The 17,773-nt window shown below is 43.1% G+C and overlaps 1 protein-coding gene across 1 annotated transcript in view; it reads left to right on the forward strand.

The window, feature by feature from the left end:
- Positions 1-5,105: 5,105 nt before the first annotated feature.
- The window catches only part of LOC8030779 (WD repeat-containing protein 37), a 230,184-nt gene continuing 217,516 nt past the window's right edge, over positions 5,106-17,773 (forward strand). Inside the window, exons 1-2 of the mRNA XM_040221875.2 lie at positions 5,106-5,302; positions 5,547-5,694. Coding sequence (XP_040077809.1) covers positions 5,552-5,694 — 143 coding nt within the window. The 5' untranslated portion in view covers positions 5,106-5,302; positions 5,547-5,551. The remainder of the gene's footprint in view (positions 5,303-5,546; positions 5,695-17,773) is intronic.

A 17,773-nucleotide genomic window follows, 5' to 3' on the forward strand; every position in this document is an offset into this window, starting at 1 on the left:
CGGCATGCAGAAAGGAGTGATCTGGATTGTTCACTCTAATCTATTCGCACCTTCGTACTCAGATCGAATCTGACCTAAAATAGCGCTTGTCCAAGTGAACATTTCCTAATACAGGATAAACTGGCTATTGAGGTTAGTTTGTGACAAGATGCCGATCAATTTAGTTTGCAAATAAGCATCACCCTTTCTAAATTATGATTTTTTTTTTCAATACAGAACAAAATAGTATTTCGACTGGGCAGTATACTTAATTTATCATTTTCTTCTGGCCTGCGTGTGTAACCGTCATAGGTCCCCTACGCGCCCCTGTGTACTTCGTTTTTGTCCAGCCCACAGACACAGAACATTGATGTTCAACACATAAAAGAGGCATAGCAGGCATAGCATAGCATATGTTTGAAAGGTTATGTGCCAGGAACACAGTTATTTAAATCTGGTTCAAAATCGGAAATTTGTTTAAGGCTCGATCTTAAAAATAACTTATACACGTGTCTATAGTGAATAAAAACGCCGGAAAGGATTTGCAGAACACCTTTAAGATAAGTTTGTGAGCATTTACTTATGATGTACTTTTAAGGTGATCGGCCTTTTATTTTTGTTGTAAAATCTTCAATCAGTAATTAAATATATTGTTCTTATCCATCAATTTGACTGTATGAAGTTCACGTAGCCGCTTGACACCGACACGGGAGGACAACACTGGAAAGTACTCCAGCTCTTGAATCTGCGGAAACGTGCTTTTCTGTTCGCTGCTTGCCAGTGTGAAACACCGGGTCCCTGGGTATGCCAAAAAGGACTTTTTGCTCACATTATAGGCCTGAAGGCAATTACACGAAATGTGCAAAAATATAGAGATAATAAATTGTGTTCTAAATAATCCCATACTGAAAAAAAAAAAACAAAAAAAAAAAACAAAGAACATAGATGCATGCAGTGATGTTCCTAATTACAGATAAATAGCGAGACAAATATTAATATAATCCTAACATACATCGCATTTGAGCATCGGCTTGCACGAGCTCGAAACTTCGCGAAATACTGCCTCGGGAGGCTAGCGTTATATTCGGTTTTACGTGCACTTGTTTTGGACCACTGATCTCAATGACAATTGCTGGATCGCGCTTGCCGCTCCCGCAAGTGAAGCCACCGGGCCTCACTCGCTTGGGATACGATTTGCCGTTTTTGCTAGCCTTTGCTGCGGTTTTCCAGCGTGCTGACGACACGTTTTCTAGTCGTTCGTCGTCATTCGCCGAAGAAGTTTTTTGAAGACTCTGTGTATTGTTGAGACTTGCCGTTGTGAACACGTGGAAAAGTTTACGAAAGTGCAGTGTCGCAGGAAAAAGGCACAAGGCGTCGAAAGGAAGGGCTGGCGGCGTGTTCAAAGCATCCTTGGCACGCCGAAGTGCCGTGTCTCTGTGCCTTCGCGCGCTTGGATACCGACCAAGAACCGACGCCGTGTGAATGTGTTTAGCGAGTGCAATGTGCGTGAAGCCGTATCAAAAGGTACAACTCGTCGAAAACGTGTCGCCGGGGTCGCGGCGTGATCAAAGCTTCCTTGGCACGCCCAGTGATGCATCTTTGCGCCTTCGCACGCTTGGATACCGGTCAAGAATTGACGCCGCGCCAAAGTTCTGAACGTGTGTCGCGTATAGATGCCTTTAGATCATTTATATATATCGGCCACGGAGTTCTGGATCGTCCAGCTGTTCCGGTGAGTTGCTATCAATAAAAGGGGGAGATCTGTACGTGTTCTTATGTACTATATTAACCATGGCTGTGTCCCAAATCTACTCTAATAGATTCCGTGGGAGCACGAATAGGGCAACGTTGTGGAGCCAGGGGGGTTTTCGAAAGCAAAAGTACAAGACGGCGAGAATGAAAATCTTTGAAGCGCGGCCGATATGGTCGTGTGCAATCTGTTGACCAATTACAATTAGGCGAGCCGCGCTCAAACGTCAAGTGCAATTAAGTAGGTTGATAATAAGCCAGCACTGATCAGTGATGAGGAGCTGTTGTGCACGGTATTGTGTAAATCGTCTAAGGACGAAAAAAAGACGTACCTTCCCCCCATCTTCCGTCGCTAGTGGACGCTGGATTAAGCTCGTTCCTAAACCGCGAGAGGAAAAGACGCTGATCCACAGGCACGAACAGCTTCACGCACATTGCACTCGCTGAACACATACACACGGCGTCGGTTCTTGGTCGGTATCCAAGCGCGCGAAGGCACAGAGACACGGCACTTCGGCGTGCCAAGGATGCTTTGAACACGCCGCCAGCCCTTCCTTTCGACGCGTTGTGCCTTTTTCCTGCGACACTGCACTTTCGTAAACTTTTCCACGTGTTCACAACGGCAAGTCTCAACAATACACAGAGTCTTCAAAAAACTTCTTCGGCGAATGACGACGAACGACTAGAAAACGTGTCGTCAGCACGCTGGAAAACCGCAGCAAAGGCTAGCAAAAACGGCAAATCGTATCCCAAGCGTGTGAAGCCCGGTGGCTTCACTTGCGCTGCAGCGAACAAGCGGGGAAGCGCGATCCAGCAATTGTCATAGAGATCAGTGTTTTGGACCCTCACTTTATACAACTGTGCGCTTTATCAGTCATGTGCTCTAACCTTTTTATTAGGCTGCCGTATGTCATCGCGACACTATAGCTATACCTACTGCACAGTTTTACAATTTGGACATCTACTTTTGCCAGTGTTGCGAACATCGCATTTCACCAGGACACTGATCTGTTGTTGCACGTGACGACATCGCACTAGATGCTGGTGGTCCTTGCGACTTGTTCATGATGAAGAATCCCAATCCGGTGGTGCGAAATGTACGCTGCAGTAGGTTCGTGCTCAGTGCGAGTCATGTATTCGAGAGACAAATTATTTTTGCTTTGTGCAACGTCGTGAGGAATGGCGCGAGCGTCTGACACCACGAAAATGCGCTTTCTGGCAGGAGTGCTTTTGCAATCAAAGTAGTTTCCGGGTCCAGGTTTTCTGGTATGTGCCCAAGATTCGGGGCAGAGGAACCCATGACAGGTCCACTTCAGCGGAGCGAACGGTGGAGAGGGGGTCGCCTCCTCTCCAGCGTTCGCTCAACTAAAGTGGAAAGAGGTGGGAGGAGCTTCCACTTTGTTCTTGACCACCTCCTTCTTTTTTTTTTTTTTTTGCTTTTTTAGAGAATGCGCTTGATTTTGGGGGGACTCCCACCTTCATTTGGGGGTGTTAATTCGACGATTATAGTTGTGCGTCTTTTTCTTATTTATTTATTTAATTATACATACGGCTGGCCCATAGGTCGTGGCAGGGAGGAACAATAACAAAACGATGCAGTTCAAAGCTTCAATGCTTTTATTTTGCAGCCAAAAACTGTGAACTTTAAACAAACCACGGAGTTGGTCGAAGCTAGGGTAAGAACTTGAGAACGACATTCCTGTCAGACTAAAGCTGCCACCTTTCGGCTGTCCCCGTCAAGAGATCTTTCTTTTCAGGTATCTCTCCCTTATACACTTGCAGTTACATCAGTCCTTTCAATGATTCTATTTTCGGGGACAATGTTCTAAAACAGCTCAGCAAAAAAGAAAAAAAGTGTCTGGGTGCTTTAATAATCTGTACATGTAAAATGAGTCGTGCAACAATTTTTGTATTTTCAGTAAATACCGCTGAAAACTAATTCCTGGCATTAATAACTTGAAAAAACACCCATATAGTTTTCCTCTGTTGAATGGCAGCCGCAGAAAAAGCAAAGGAAAAAGAAACAGCTTTCCCCTCTTCAACTCGCAATTAGAAGAAGCGGTCACGTGATTTGAAGCTAAATATATTTCGCCATTCCGTGTTCACCATAGTCATGCGCTGTGGTTGGTTGGTAAATCATAGAGCATGGGCTGTACTTTGACATTGTTAGAGTTCGGCAATTCTATCTTTGGTTTAACGTGAGCCATTGCCCGAATGTTTGACGATGCCCATTGTCACGTACCCGAGAACTCGACGCGGGCTTACGACAATCGAGTACATCACGGTGTGACGTGAATCGCGGTGCGAAGTCGTGATGTCATGTGACGTCACGGTGTCAACAAAGCTAATACATCTAGTGACATTTTCATTTTAAATCAACTTGACGCAATGAGTCACGTGACGTCGCGGGCCCAAGTGACTTGACATTATGTCTTAACACCATGACGTCACGTGACCACATGACACAATTAATCACAGTGCCAATAAAAAAAAGCGCCACGAAAACCCATAATTTCCCATACGTTGCAATTCCTTATATGACAATTTGATGAATACATAGAAATACAGCTGCCAATTTTTATTCTCAGATATTTTTTTTTTTTTTTTTCGTGATACTTACCGTGAAACGTTTTGAACTAGTTACTGTTATATCTTTTCCGGTTCGGTTCCAGTTCAGTTCCAAGATGGCGGCGAAGATTCCAGTTCGATTAGGTTTCGGTTCGGCTAAAGATAATGGGTCTGTTCCGGTTTTAGGTTCGGTTCAGTTCCGGATCGACATTCTATAAGTTAATCCTGACTTTGCTTAAACGCTGCGCGGCTGCGCGGTGTGCGCGGTCAATCGCAGGTTGGCAGCGCATCCGCCGGGCACAACTTGCTCAAACTCGCGCGCTTTTTCGGACGAAAATGCGCTTTGCGGTGGCAATATTGTCTCCATCATGATTCCACCTATACAATAGTCGACCAAAGCGAATGTTTGTCCTGTCCGTCCTCTTCGTCTGACTCTTTCGTATATATTTTTGAAAAAAATAATAGTTCATATTTATTTCAAAGGGTGTAAGAACATTTTCAAAAGCGAAAACAAAACTGAAACTATGTCGCCCCTCCCGTTCACGCTCTTCGCAAAACACACATACACACAAGCACGCACGCACGCACGCACGCACACACACCCGCACGCACGCACGCACGCGCGCTTTGGCGCGCACACACACACACACATACACACACACACAAACGCACGCACACAAAGCTCTTTTTATCTTATTTTTATATTTGTTATGCACATGTGAATAAACTAGTTTACCCATAATTCAACAACGGGTTTGGCCTAGGAGAAATTCGAAATTCAATAAATGTTTATGGTTGGAAGACTTCCCGTTAGATGGTGCCACTTGTCCGACTTCGCGACGCTGGTTACTATTTCGACGGAGAAGGGATGCTCTTTTTCTTCAAAATCCCGAATTTTTGACAGGGCGCCCTTCGTGCGGTCATCGCCGGTAATAATTTCTCATGGTTTGATGCGTGCTAACGTGACCCTCGTCCACCTCTGAACGAGACAGTCCTTCGGCAAAAGGTAGGTGGCACAATAAGCCCGAGGATTGTTTGTACACAAACTCCGCGCTGTAGCCCTGTTAGCTGCGAGTGTATGACCCCTGTACGATACCTACGTACAGACGTCTCGGCTTCTCTGGTTTTCCGTTCTCCCGTTCCGATGACGAACGGTTAATAGATCTCTGATGCCAGGTTTCCGCTATCACTGATCAATTGCGAGACGAGAGTTAACTCCCCTTGGCACTCCCCCCCCGGTTGCTTTGCAGTCAACATGCCGCAGGACTCGTCGAGCAAGCCAGCAAAATCTAAAGGGATCAAGAACTTTGCTCGCGTCCTCAGTGACAAGGATGCTGACCTACCATCCCCCTATGCAAGGAACGACGATGGAGAACCCGTTTTGCCATCCGCTTTCAAGTGAGTCACATTCGCAGCCCTCTTTGGCGACATGCGCAATGGACAAGTTGACATCGTCGCGTGTCTCGTCACGGTTCTAAGTTTAGTAGCGATTTGCGTACCACTGTCCACGACGGTACAAGAAGCCCCGAGTTACGCGATGTTATCATCTATGTCGCGTTACCGATATTGGACGCTCGGAATCGCTGCTATAGTCTTCGATCCCTCAAACTCGAATCTAGGAGGGGAGTTTGGAATGTATTGAAGTTGCACACTCCGCGTTCGTTGATTAACTGGCAACTGATCGCGAACTCTTTGGCTTTCGCTACGGGTGGTGGTGATTTAAACAGGGAATGAACCTGCTCATAGACTCACTGAAGGAACTTGGAACTTTTGCAAACGGGCTTAACAAGCCGGGGGTCTATTTCCATACAACAAAATGAAGCTCATCTGTCAACAATGCTGTGTTTTGTCTTTTCATCGTCTGCTCCGGTGCAAGATTCTGCTTGCCTGTAGTTTTAAATGTTGGGGCACACCCCAGAGGTGACACAATGCAGAGCACAAGTTTGTCTGCATCTTGCGCAGGGGTTGCGATGATGCCAGAATGCCGAGCTATTATTGGCTGATCGAATGAAATAGTGGGTAGACCTCGAGGCATCTAGCATTCAGGTCTACCCACTGTCTTTCAATCGAAGCCAATCGGAGCTCAGCGTCGTTCCGACGTCACCGCAACTCCTGCGCAAGAAGCAGACGACTTTCTCTCCGCATAGGTTCCTTAGGCAGCTGTGAAGATGGAGGCATTGGTTTAGGCTTCTCAGGAGTTCAAACAAACTCTTGACAAGTGTGGCAGCCTTCGTCTCCAGGGAAACTCTAGAAATATTCATACACTAGTGTGCATACTGTGGCTGCTATGAAGGCAAATGGCACAAAGTTTGACGCTCGGAACAGAAGCAGCCTCTTCTGTTTTTGTCCTTCATTGCTCGCTACTCTTGAAGGTATTTTTTTCTGGTCTCCAATCAATAGCACAGAAAGTGTGGCATACTAAGCTTTCTCGTATTCACATTCCTTGTGGTTATGAGTATGCCAAACTTGAGTACAAAAAAGGTAAGAGGTGAATGAAAAGGGATAATGGGGAAACCTAAGAACTGCTCGCTTACATTCAGAGCCATGTTGCTGGCATGTTTGCTAATGCCTGAGTCTCACTGGAGCGAAAAAATGGGAACAACTGACTCCAACAAGCCTTAAGCATGTGCCACATTTCATTTAATTTCATTTCATTTATTGTCCTCAAAGGCATCTGGCGATGCATTACATGAGGGGGGATAGCAAAAAAATGGGGAAAAGTCGCGATATACACATTACAAGAGTAAAGAATGATCCTGGACTAGTTTTCACATAAAAAACACAGCAAACGCCATACACACAGTATGTAAATCAACAGTTGAACATAAGCGAATTCCATACTCTAAAATAAAACAAAAATAACAATGGGATAGAAGGCGATCATTATGAATACAAAAGGACATCAGGGAGCAACAAATTAACAAAACAGTTCTTCACACCTCTGCTTAAATCGATTCGGGTCAGATAAAATTACAACGTCGTTAGGAAGACTATTCCAGTCTTTTATAGCTAATGCGAGTGGAGAAAACATGAACAAGTTGGTGCGTGACTTAATGGGTTCCACTTTGCACGAGTGATCAAGCCTAGCAGATGTGAACTGTGCAGGTGAACATAAGAATTTGCTAAATAGTGTTTCGTCGTAATATATTTGATGAAAAAAAACATAAACGAGCAATATTTTGCCGCGTTGCTAACGGGTATAAACCCAAATTAATTTTTACACCAGTGGCACTTGTTAGGGGCGAATACTCATGACTGATAAAGAGCGCAGCTTTATTCTGTAGACCTTCTAATTGTAGCGTTAAGTAGTTTTGGTGAGGATTCCATATTATACTAGCATATTCTAGCTTCGGAAGGATAATAGTTTTGTAAGCAAGAAGTTTTGTCGATCGTGGGGCGGAATGAATGTGGCGTTTCAAGAAACCCAGTTTCCTTGATGCATTGGCGACTGTGCTTTCTATATGTGTTTTCCAAGACAAATTGTTAGTGAAATGGACACCTAAGTACTTATAGTGGTACATTTTCAATATCCTGGTTCAAAATTGAATATTGGAAATGTGATATGTTTTTCTTATTTGCGACTGTTAATACGCGACATTTACTGGAGTTTATTTTCATTTGCCAGGTAGTACACCACTCGCTAATTTTGTTTTGTCACATGCAGGTGGAGCTACCATTTACCAGTCTTGTAATTTCTCAGCACTTGTGAAGAAAGCATGAACGATTGCAAGCCTGTGAAAGATACCTCTGCGTGCATGCTGCTCATGCCTGAGGCTTATCGGTTTCGATAGTTTGATAGTTTCTTAATACGGAAATTTGGGCGAGTTGGCGATTCGTCTTGAGGTTACAGCGCACAGTTTCTCGTTTTGTCCTTGTCTTGTGCGCTGTAAGCTCAAGGCGATAGTTTCTGTTTGTCACTCTAGCAGGTCTTGAGCGTTATGATTATAGACCACCGGGTGCCAATCATATGCAAGCCAGGTAGCAGACTATATGTGAATTTGTATGTTTTTGATTGAAACATGATTCAGCCTGATAAATGCATCTTGAAGGCATATTGAGAAATGTGTGTTTAACCCAGTTTCTTTCACTAACTGCTGGGTGGGGATGAGTGCATCACTCATGCACACCTGTGCTGAATAACTTTGAAGAACTATTCAGCAGAGTTGCCTAATACCCAGTCACACGATCATAAAGGCACATCTAGCTAAGGGACCTTTATGGTCAGTGGCGCATCAGTTTGTGATCCTCCGTGCATGGAGTATGCTTGCAACCCAAGAGTGCGGGCTGATTTGCCGATTGCAAAAGGACCCGTGTTAAAAATACTTTTAGGCTGTCTTTGTGATGGGGGTATAAGAAGCTTTCATTGGAGTGCTGCTCTCATTTCTGCCCTTTGACTTACTGAAGATTCCTCCTGCGTGTGAGGTGAAACATTTAATTAAATTGTTATTCTTGTTATGTCAAGCCGTTTTCTTTATTGCTTTTATCATGTCTTTGCCTGGCTTCTGGATACAAGGGAAAGAAATGCATGCAATTCGACGATAGCAATATGGGACAACCAATTCCTTCATTATACAAGCTCAATAACTTTTTTTTTGTAGTCCAAGGGCTAACCTGCTTGTGCATGCATACTATATAGAAATGTGATACAGTCACGGAACACTCATGAGAAATAAGTGTCTCCCAGTGCTGCAATGATTGCTGTTTTCACCGTCCATAATGTTGGTGCAATCACAATTCAAATCCCAAAGTGTTTCCTTCAGTCATTCTTTGGGCTCCTTCTATTTCTTTTAATGAGATAAATAAAACATGATTCCCTCATGCTTTATTCATCCCATAAAACCAATGGAGCAGCACATCCTGCACCTACAGTGCCTTGCACCTACAGTATCCTGCAGGTTCAACCACCATTGAAAAGCAGATGACTAATAAATGTACAAAGAAATAAGCACAAGCTTCTTTGTTACATACATAATCGTGGTGACACTTTCATTTTTTTTAGATTATTTGGAAAAAAGAAATAAAGATCCCTTATTTTTTCTGATTACAAAAAAAAAAAATTAACTCCTGCAAAAGTCTACCTTTGTATATGTGACATTGTGAAAAACATACTGCCTTTAGCTGGTTAGGCATCTTCTGTGGAGATAGGAGATTCTGGGAACGTTTTGAGCCTGGCAGGTCCTTCAACGGTCCAGTTAAAGAAGTGTTTGGTTTTAATGTAATATAATATACTTTGTTTGCTTTTAGTGTAATATAAAAAAAAACAGGTATGACAACGTTTTTTTATGAAAAGAAAAGCTTAAAAAAGTAAAATATATGTACTAAATAAATATCTCGCTTAATGGTGTGGTACAACACATTTGTAAAGGCAGTAAGCTTTATTGTAAAACTGAATTAAAAAAATCGTGAGATATTTTGGCAAAACCAGTTTTGGGGCATGTGGTTAGCATGAAGCCAACAACACTTTGTGCCATAATATGCTGATAATATGTTAAAATGTTTGCTTCTGCTGTATTAAACAGTCAAGCAAATAAAGAAAAAAAACAGTGCACCATTGATTGGAAAATTAAATTAAATATCTAGAAAAAACACTAATGTTCCTTTTTAAATGTTAATTTCCTTTGGTTCTAATGTATTAAAACTATAACTAAATTGAGATTCTTTATTTTTTCAATCTCTGGTTGTTCTAAAGCCATTCTGAAGTATACTAACATAAGAAACTTGACTGTGACCTATGGAATTAAGGTGGCCCAAAACTGGTCCAAGAACAAGTGTGGAAATGGGACTTTTATGTCGATTCATGCATGTTTATACTCGTGTTCTAGTTTCTCTTTGTACTTGCATTAAACAAGGCATTTCTTGCATTCAATCAAGTAAATAACTATTTTCGAATTACAATAAATGTGTCATTTACTTTCAAACTAAACTTGTTTGCTGTACTCGGAATGATGACAGAAACCTGAACACAGATTGCAACATTTATTATTACATTTTGAACAACCAAGGGGAACTGTGTTACATCCAGTGCAGTTTCTAATATTGTTCTGACCATTTTACTTGCAAGTGCTTGTTTTTTTAAATCCAGATTAGTTCAATATATAGATATATACATACTTCAGTGAAGCTACATCAGCACCACCTGGGGTTGTGTGTGAATATATCATGTTGAATGTATAAATGCATAATACTTACTTTGTCACCTCATTGGAACCTTTAGTGTTGGTTGAGGTTATTTGAAAACATTTACTGAAGAATGAACACAGTAGAGCGAGTACAGGGAGAATATGTCTTATGGGGGAGTAAGATAAGCTGGATCTTAACCTAAGGCATGTACGCTGTGGGGCACTGGAGCCACAAACTAGCGTTCATCAATTTTTTTTCTTCTCTTAGGATCGAAAGGTTTTGTAAAAACTACTAGTCTGATAAGAAGTGCTCTTTTTGGAGCAATAAACGTAGAGAAAAAGTTTGGTGCCCTCTAATACCCGTTTTTGAAATAAATAAAAGTGCCAATGTTATGTTCATACTAACAGTGTCGCACAGTGTACAATGACAAAGTACTGATCATTGTTGTGTATTATTCTGTATGTTCAGTGTTATCAATCTGTTTGCCATTTTGCTTTGATCTGGGGTCAAACAGCATTCACTGATGTCATGCATGAAATAAGATAAATAAACATCCCCTGATATACAATAGTAAGGGTGCAGGCGAGCTGGTGGATGTTAACCATGTTAAATATACCTGAGACTGGGGTAGAAAAAACATAAAAGTCGAAGAAACAGAACGGGACAGGACGACGTCTCAAACTCAGCTGCCAGGTTTATTCAGCCCTCCTCCTTATATAGTCCCTAAACGGGCTACGGGCCGTTCGTCGAAAGACAGTTCGCAACAGGGCAATTCGTAGCAGGGCAGTTGGTCGCGTAGGACAATTCGTCATAGGGCTATTCGTCGCTAGGGCATCTAGTCGAAAACTGGGTTTTATTTTTTTAGATTATTCTTTTTTTTTAGGACAGTTTAGAGGAATTCGTGAAAGGGGAGGGGATGGAAGGTGTAAGTATAAAATATGAAGTTCAGAAGCCTTCCAAGAAAAGTTCGAACACCGCTTTGTTGTACGCGCTCTTTTGAAGTTTCGGGAAAGTCCGAGGCTGTTTTTCTAAACATGTATTCTGTGTTGTATCCTGCTTGGATAGTTCACGATCCTTTGTCTGTTTTCTATACTCTATTCACCCTGAAGCTGACAGTGCACGGGAGGCTGTGTGTTCGCCGGGCCAACAGTTTGAGTGCTTCAGCAAGCGTGCAGCTTTTTTGTTATTTATTTGTTACTTTTTGTTATTTAAATTTGACTTATCTTTTTTTCGAAAAGTCCAGAACGAACTTACAAGATAAAGTTGATAAAACCTTTTTGTCATCCACATCCTTTTAGTTCTGAGGGCACGTTCGTACACCAGCCAAATGCTATAAAATAACTGGTCTAAGCGTTTATTTCGACAGTCGCTATGGAAGTCGTCAGGACTGAAAGAGTCGGGGAGATGTTGGTTTTCGAAGGATTTTTATATACTGTTAACCCAAGAACTGAGCGAAGCATCTACTGGATATGTCGAAGAAGAGAGACCTGCAAAGCAAAGATCATGACTGACAACTCTAAGCTTCGCGTTGTTAAAGTCACAAATAACCACAGACAACAGGGGCATCCTCGAGGCTTGTGCCAGAAGCATAGCATTGTAAACGGAGGTGTATATGCAGAATTTCCGATGCAAATAAAACTATTTTCGTAAATTGACACCTCTGTGGTTGCCCTATCAAAATTACTGAATCATATTATAACTCGGTTGCGGCGTATATACCCACAGACGTAGACACGTCTATGCGACACTAGAGCATATAAGCCAAACCTTAAACATTATGCTACAAATCAAAATACCAAATGAGGGAGAACCTTCGTTCGTAAATAATAATCTTGAAGCAATATACTCGATAAACTGTGAAAATTAAACACATAAGAAGCTTTTAATAGGGAGACGAATTGCCCTATTACGAATTGCCCTATGCGACGAATTGCCCTGCTACGAGTTGCCCTGCTACGAATTGTCTTTCGACGAATAGTCCTACAGCCAATTCCAAACTAGCGCTATGGACGGCCTTCATGCCGATTCACAAAGATAACTCCGCAATCTCCCCCAAAATATAACAAAAGGACCATTACCTCTTCCAAAGTAACAAGGATCCACGAGCACATACACACATAAAAAAAAAAAAAAAAAACTTTTTTCACTTAAAATGTTTTCCTTTCCTCCTCAACGGAAGGATGACACGCACTTAACCTAAAACGGTGCAAAGATGAACAGTACAGCATTTCCCTCTTTCCACCCCCCCCCAAAAAAAAAAAATTAAAAAAAAAAAATATATATATATACATATATATATAACTATATTTTTAAAAAAACTTTTGGAATTTTTACCGAACTGTAGCGACGCCTGGCTTATGCAATTACCTAAAGACTTTATTCGCACCGTCTAAAGGAAATACTCTTTTAAGCAGTTTAATGCTCTGTTAGTGTCTCTTTCCTGGGTGTGTAAAGTAGAACTCTATGTTAATATATTACAGTCATATTTTGGGTAGCAATTGTGTCTGCTCAAGATCCCTCATCGTTTCTTTTTTTTAGAATATATTAATACTTTAAACATAGCAGCCTTGCCTGCACTGATTGTGTTGGTTATACACAATTCTAAGGACCTTGGGGCATTTCGTGCTGCATAAAGGCACAAAAAATTGGACACTTTGTGCCAAAGCTCGATTTAAACTAGAATAAAATTATGTTGTTTTTCGCTTTGGAGTGTACATCTTAGCCGCGGTCAATACCAAGAAACAGATGCAACACGTGGGCAAGAGGTCTTTGAAATATCACGGGACAATGTGCGTGGAACCGTGCGTTGGCTAATATATCCTAATAGTAGTCCGAGGGCACCCGAGCAGAAGTGTTTAGGTCTGTGGCTTCCCACTGCGCCTTCATGTCCTTGCTTCGGCGGGCATGTCCTCTGGACGTAGTTTGAAGCGCGCGCAGCGCATGTACTTTCGAATTACAAGGAGGAAGACCACATGCACGGCCACCGAACATATGTGGATGATGTTCACCTGTAGAATCCGCGGCACTGTTTCCATCAGGTTTACAGTTTGCTGGGGCTTCGTGAGTTCAGCACCTTGAGCGTCCGTGATGTCATGACCGAGGTGTACCACTCCTGGTCCGTGGATGTCTGTGCAACGTGGTATTATATGCGCATCAACAATTTGCACTTTTTCTTGTTTTCTTAATTTCTATTTAAAACGGGCAGCTGGCTTATAAAATTTTTCGAAAGTCGTTTCGCACATTTCTGTTTATAGTTTTTTTTTTCTTTTTGTATGTTAGTCTCGAGCTTTCAAAATTCTTGAACATTTTTATGTTTTAACACGTATTGGAGAATGGTATGCTTTCCTAGAATTGTTCCTGCACCGTCGTTAATTTAAAATAATGATCCAGCTCTCTCCTTGTTTTTTCTTTTGCTCAAGTGCATGATAACTTGTGTCGTAAAACACATAAAGAGACACCGATCACAGTTGCACTTACTTTTAAACAAAAATAAATGCATTTTTTTTTTTTCGGTTTGGGATGTTTAATGTATGGTCCAACATTCTGTCAGAACGTTTACACTAAGTTTTCTTGACAACATGGAACTTGTAAAAAAAATGAAAAGAAAAAGCTAGTGCACCGAAAGTCAAACCCAGATATCTCAGAGGAGGGAGAGAGATTGGGCTCTGACATCGGCACTATCGCCTCCTTTTACGTTTGACGGACTTGTGAGGCAAGGAAGCATCTGTAGTACGGTCTCCTTAAATACCTCTGCGACGGGGTACCAAAAAAAGGAAAAGGTTGTGAGCAGTGATATTTACATTTGGAGCACTAGAATTAGTTAAACGCAATGGTGGCTATGATTCCGGAGCACCTCAGAGTTGTTGCGATGTAATTGCGTGACATAAGATAGGCTCAATTTCACGCCCATTACGAATTTGTAATAATTGGCATAAGCAAACGCTGAATGCTTATAAGGGTAATCATTATTGTTGCTCCTATACTCATTTTAGCATAAAACGAGCAGACATATATGAAACCCTTCATGCTGGAAAAAGGCTTTCCAGCGAGATTTGTCGTTTGATTTTCAGTTATTTTTGATGGTAATCTCTGACAACACGACATCGATAAAATGTAATAACTTTAGCATGCGTTCAGTTTTTTGCTTTTGTTTTTAGGCCTGTGGTTTAGCGTGACGTAGTTTCAACATCAAGCGCCTTCGAAGGTGTACCGGTGATTGGTGCGTCGCCTGCTTCTCTGTATGGCGAAGCCAACGTAACCATCAACATGATTTAAAAATTTTTTAAATACAATATTGGTTGCACGACCGAGACATTTGCTCGTTCGTCACTGCCGCACAATCTACTGTTCCTTTCGTTTAAGTTTGTAGGTACAAATTCGCCTTATTAGACTTTCTTTTATTTCTACTTTTTTTTTATTCGGGACAATATTATGGCAAGAGGAGCAGAGACTGGAGTCGGAAACATGGAAATAGGAGCTCCCATTAAACGCTTAAAAAAAAGTCTATATACATAAAAAGAAAAACAAAAGCTTCAATCGAGTACTAGGCTGGACGCAAGCAATTGGCAGAAATCTACAGTACATCCACGCCAGGAGTGCCGTAAGTCACCTTATGAATGGGCGTCCGAGGAAATAATGTCGTTGATCTTGCCTTTAACAAAGTGATGAAAGGTCTGCCATTTAAGAATCGTTAGTTAGTCGGGTCTGTGCTTCGACAAAGCGGCAAGAGACTGCAGTTGTTTGCGAAGGTCAACGTCGAACGATGGTCGCAAACGAATGTATTGAAGCGTAAGGTCAGCTATATACGAGCTCCAAATAGGTAGCGAAAACATCATCGATAGACACAATTTAATTCTGGATCCTCTTAGCATATTGGCGACGTGCGCGACCGAAAGCGTCGCTGTGATCGGCCTTCCACGATTGGCCCAAAGGCTGACTATGACGTCGGAAAGGGTATACCATCGACGGAAATAAGAGGAATGAAAGAACTTTAATTTCGACGGTGTTGGCAGTGTTGCTTTGAGAGCGCAATGATTTCAGGCTTTCGCCATGCTATTTACAAACACCATCGAACTTGTTGTTCGCAAGGTAATGACGTCACAAGGGGGAACCATAGGAGGGCGCCACCAAAACATCTCGCCGCTAATACGTAGCTACTTTGAATCGTAACACGCTGGGCGCGTATACAATCGAGGCGTAAACAACCATTGTCTGACGCTGACGATTCAGAGAGTTTTTTTTTTCTAGAAGACATAACTCAGTATATATATATATACTGAGTTATGTCTTCTAGAAAAAAAAAAAAACTCTAGCTTGCATGATCACGCTGACAAAGACCGTAGGACACGTCAACATCAGCCTCACCCCATCACACACGGTCGGCGTCCACAAGCCAGTGGCCACACACTGTGGTAGCTCTAGACGCTCTGTGTCCTTCGGTTTTTGTCAACATAATCAAGCTAGTGTACTTTTTTTTTTTACTTTATGAATGAATTGTTAAGTACCCCGGCCCCAGACTCTCTACGCACCATGCATGCTCCGTTTAGCTCAAGATCAGTACCCATCAGGACTATTTTTGTATTCGTGCTTTAAAATGGGCCTTATGGGGCATATATTCGTTGTGTAACTTTAACATGCGTGTAACGGTCCAGTGTTAACAGCCGAGCGTGGCTGTTTTTCGTGGAAAACCAGTGAATGAACACATTCTGTGTTAAAAATGAAAGACAATTACAAATCTCTGTAATGCGAAATTAGAGCGCAGCTCTTGAGGAGGAGGGGGAGGCTAAGGAAGGGAGAGTATTCCCTTCTCCTCCGTGTCCCTTCCTCCCCTTCTCCTCCTCTATCCCTTCCTCCTAAAATTCAGTTTCCCCGCTAAATTTAGCGGGGAAAATGACTTCACTTATGTACAAATTCAGTTCCTTCACTAGATTTATCGGGAAAATTGACGTCACGTTACCTGATTTTGTTAATCATGTTTATCATTTTTCCCCACGTGAGTTTTTCACTAGCGACTCATTGTTCCCCCACTCTCCCTTTGTTATGCTTTATGCCCTGAGGGTAAATAAATGAAATTAATGAAGCGAGGCTTCGCGTTCCCTGCAGATAGCAGTTTCTGGAAGTTGTGAGTTTCGTCCCGTCAGATCTCTTTTCCTTGAGGGCCGTATTTTGTTTTTCTGCTTTTGCCGACAACGGCCTCACCTGGGGTCCCCCTGAACGCGATTTCGCCTATCGTCGCGGCGGTCGTGGTCCTGTTATCGGCGCTGTCCTGGAGCACGACCAGGGCGCCCTCTACCATGAAGAGGAAGCGGAAGAAGATGGCCACCATGAAGATGGCGGCGGCGGCCACGATGGGCTTGCGGGTGTCCCTGGCGGCCGCCCACAGCACGATGCCGTAGCCCGCCAGGCTGGCGATCACCACCATGATCTTGGCCGTGAGCGACCAGGCCGCGATGGGCACCAGGTAGACGTAGCCGCGGTTGGGCTGCATCCGCACGAGGGTGACGGTGGCCAGCGCCAACTTGCACGCGTCCACGGCGATGCTGGTCGCCGACAAGGCGCGCAGGTTGACCAGCACATTGCGCGCGTCCCCCATGGCGCCGCCCGCCTTCCGCTGCTGTCGCCAAGCGGTTGTCGAAGAAGATAGGCAGCTGTATTTCGATCAGTCCATCAAACCGTCAAGTGAGTCAGTAAACGCTTTATTAGTGGGTACTCTCAGGGCTGCATGATAGGTACCATCTAGAGTCCTAGACTCTCAAGCCGTCAATGGATCTTTTTTCAAACATGCGCTCCATCTAGTGGCTGCTGAACCAATTACACGAGTCTGCTACCTCTTAAATCCACACCTTCAGCATGCATTGGTCACGAGTGCTGCGTCGGCGTTCGGCGAGGACTCGGATCCAATCACATCACGTCGTGCCCAAGAAATGGCGACGGCCAATGTTGCTTGATGGGGCTCTGAAAACGTTTGATCGGAGGGCAGCACAAGAAACGGTTGGTTTTTGAGCGTTCTTTCATGGCACACTGAAATAATCGCGTTAAATCAAGGTGCCGAGTCCCGTAACCTTGTGACGTGGCAGCACGACTGGAAAGCTGACACCCAAGTTTCAAGATCCATGTAACGTTGGTGACACGTGCGTGACGTGCCACGTGCGAACACGAAATCTGAGTATGCTTCCGTTATAGAATGGAGCTCTGCATGAAAGTCAAAACCAACGTGGGCTTCGGTGTGACAGAAACCTCAGATTGCATCGATTGCACGTTCGGAACATCATAATGAAATCGGCGCCATCACGAGCGTCGCTGGAGTCGGGGTCAGGGCTCGCTACGACTTTCTGTCATTCGAGATCAGTATGTGCGT

The sequence above is a fragment of the Ixodes scapularis genome, unplaced genomic scaffold (genome assembly GCF_016920785.2).
Source record: "Ixodes scapularis isolate PalLabHiFi unplaced genomic scaffold, ASM1692078v2 PGA_scaffold0__279_contigs__length_252992795, whole genome shotgun sequence".
NCBI classification, from domain to species: Eukaryota; Metazoa; Arthropoda; class Arachnida; order Ixodida; family Ixodidae; genus Ixodes; species Ixodes scapularis.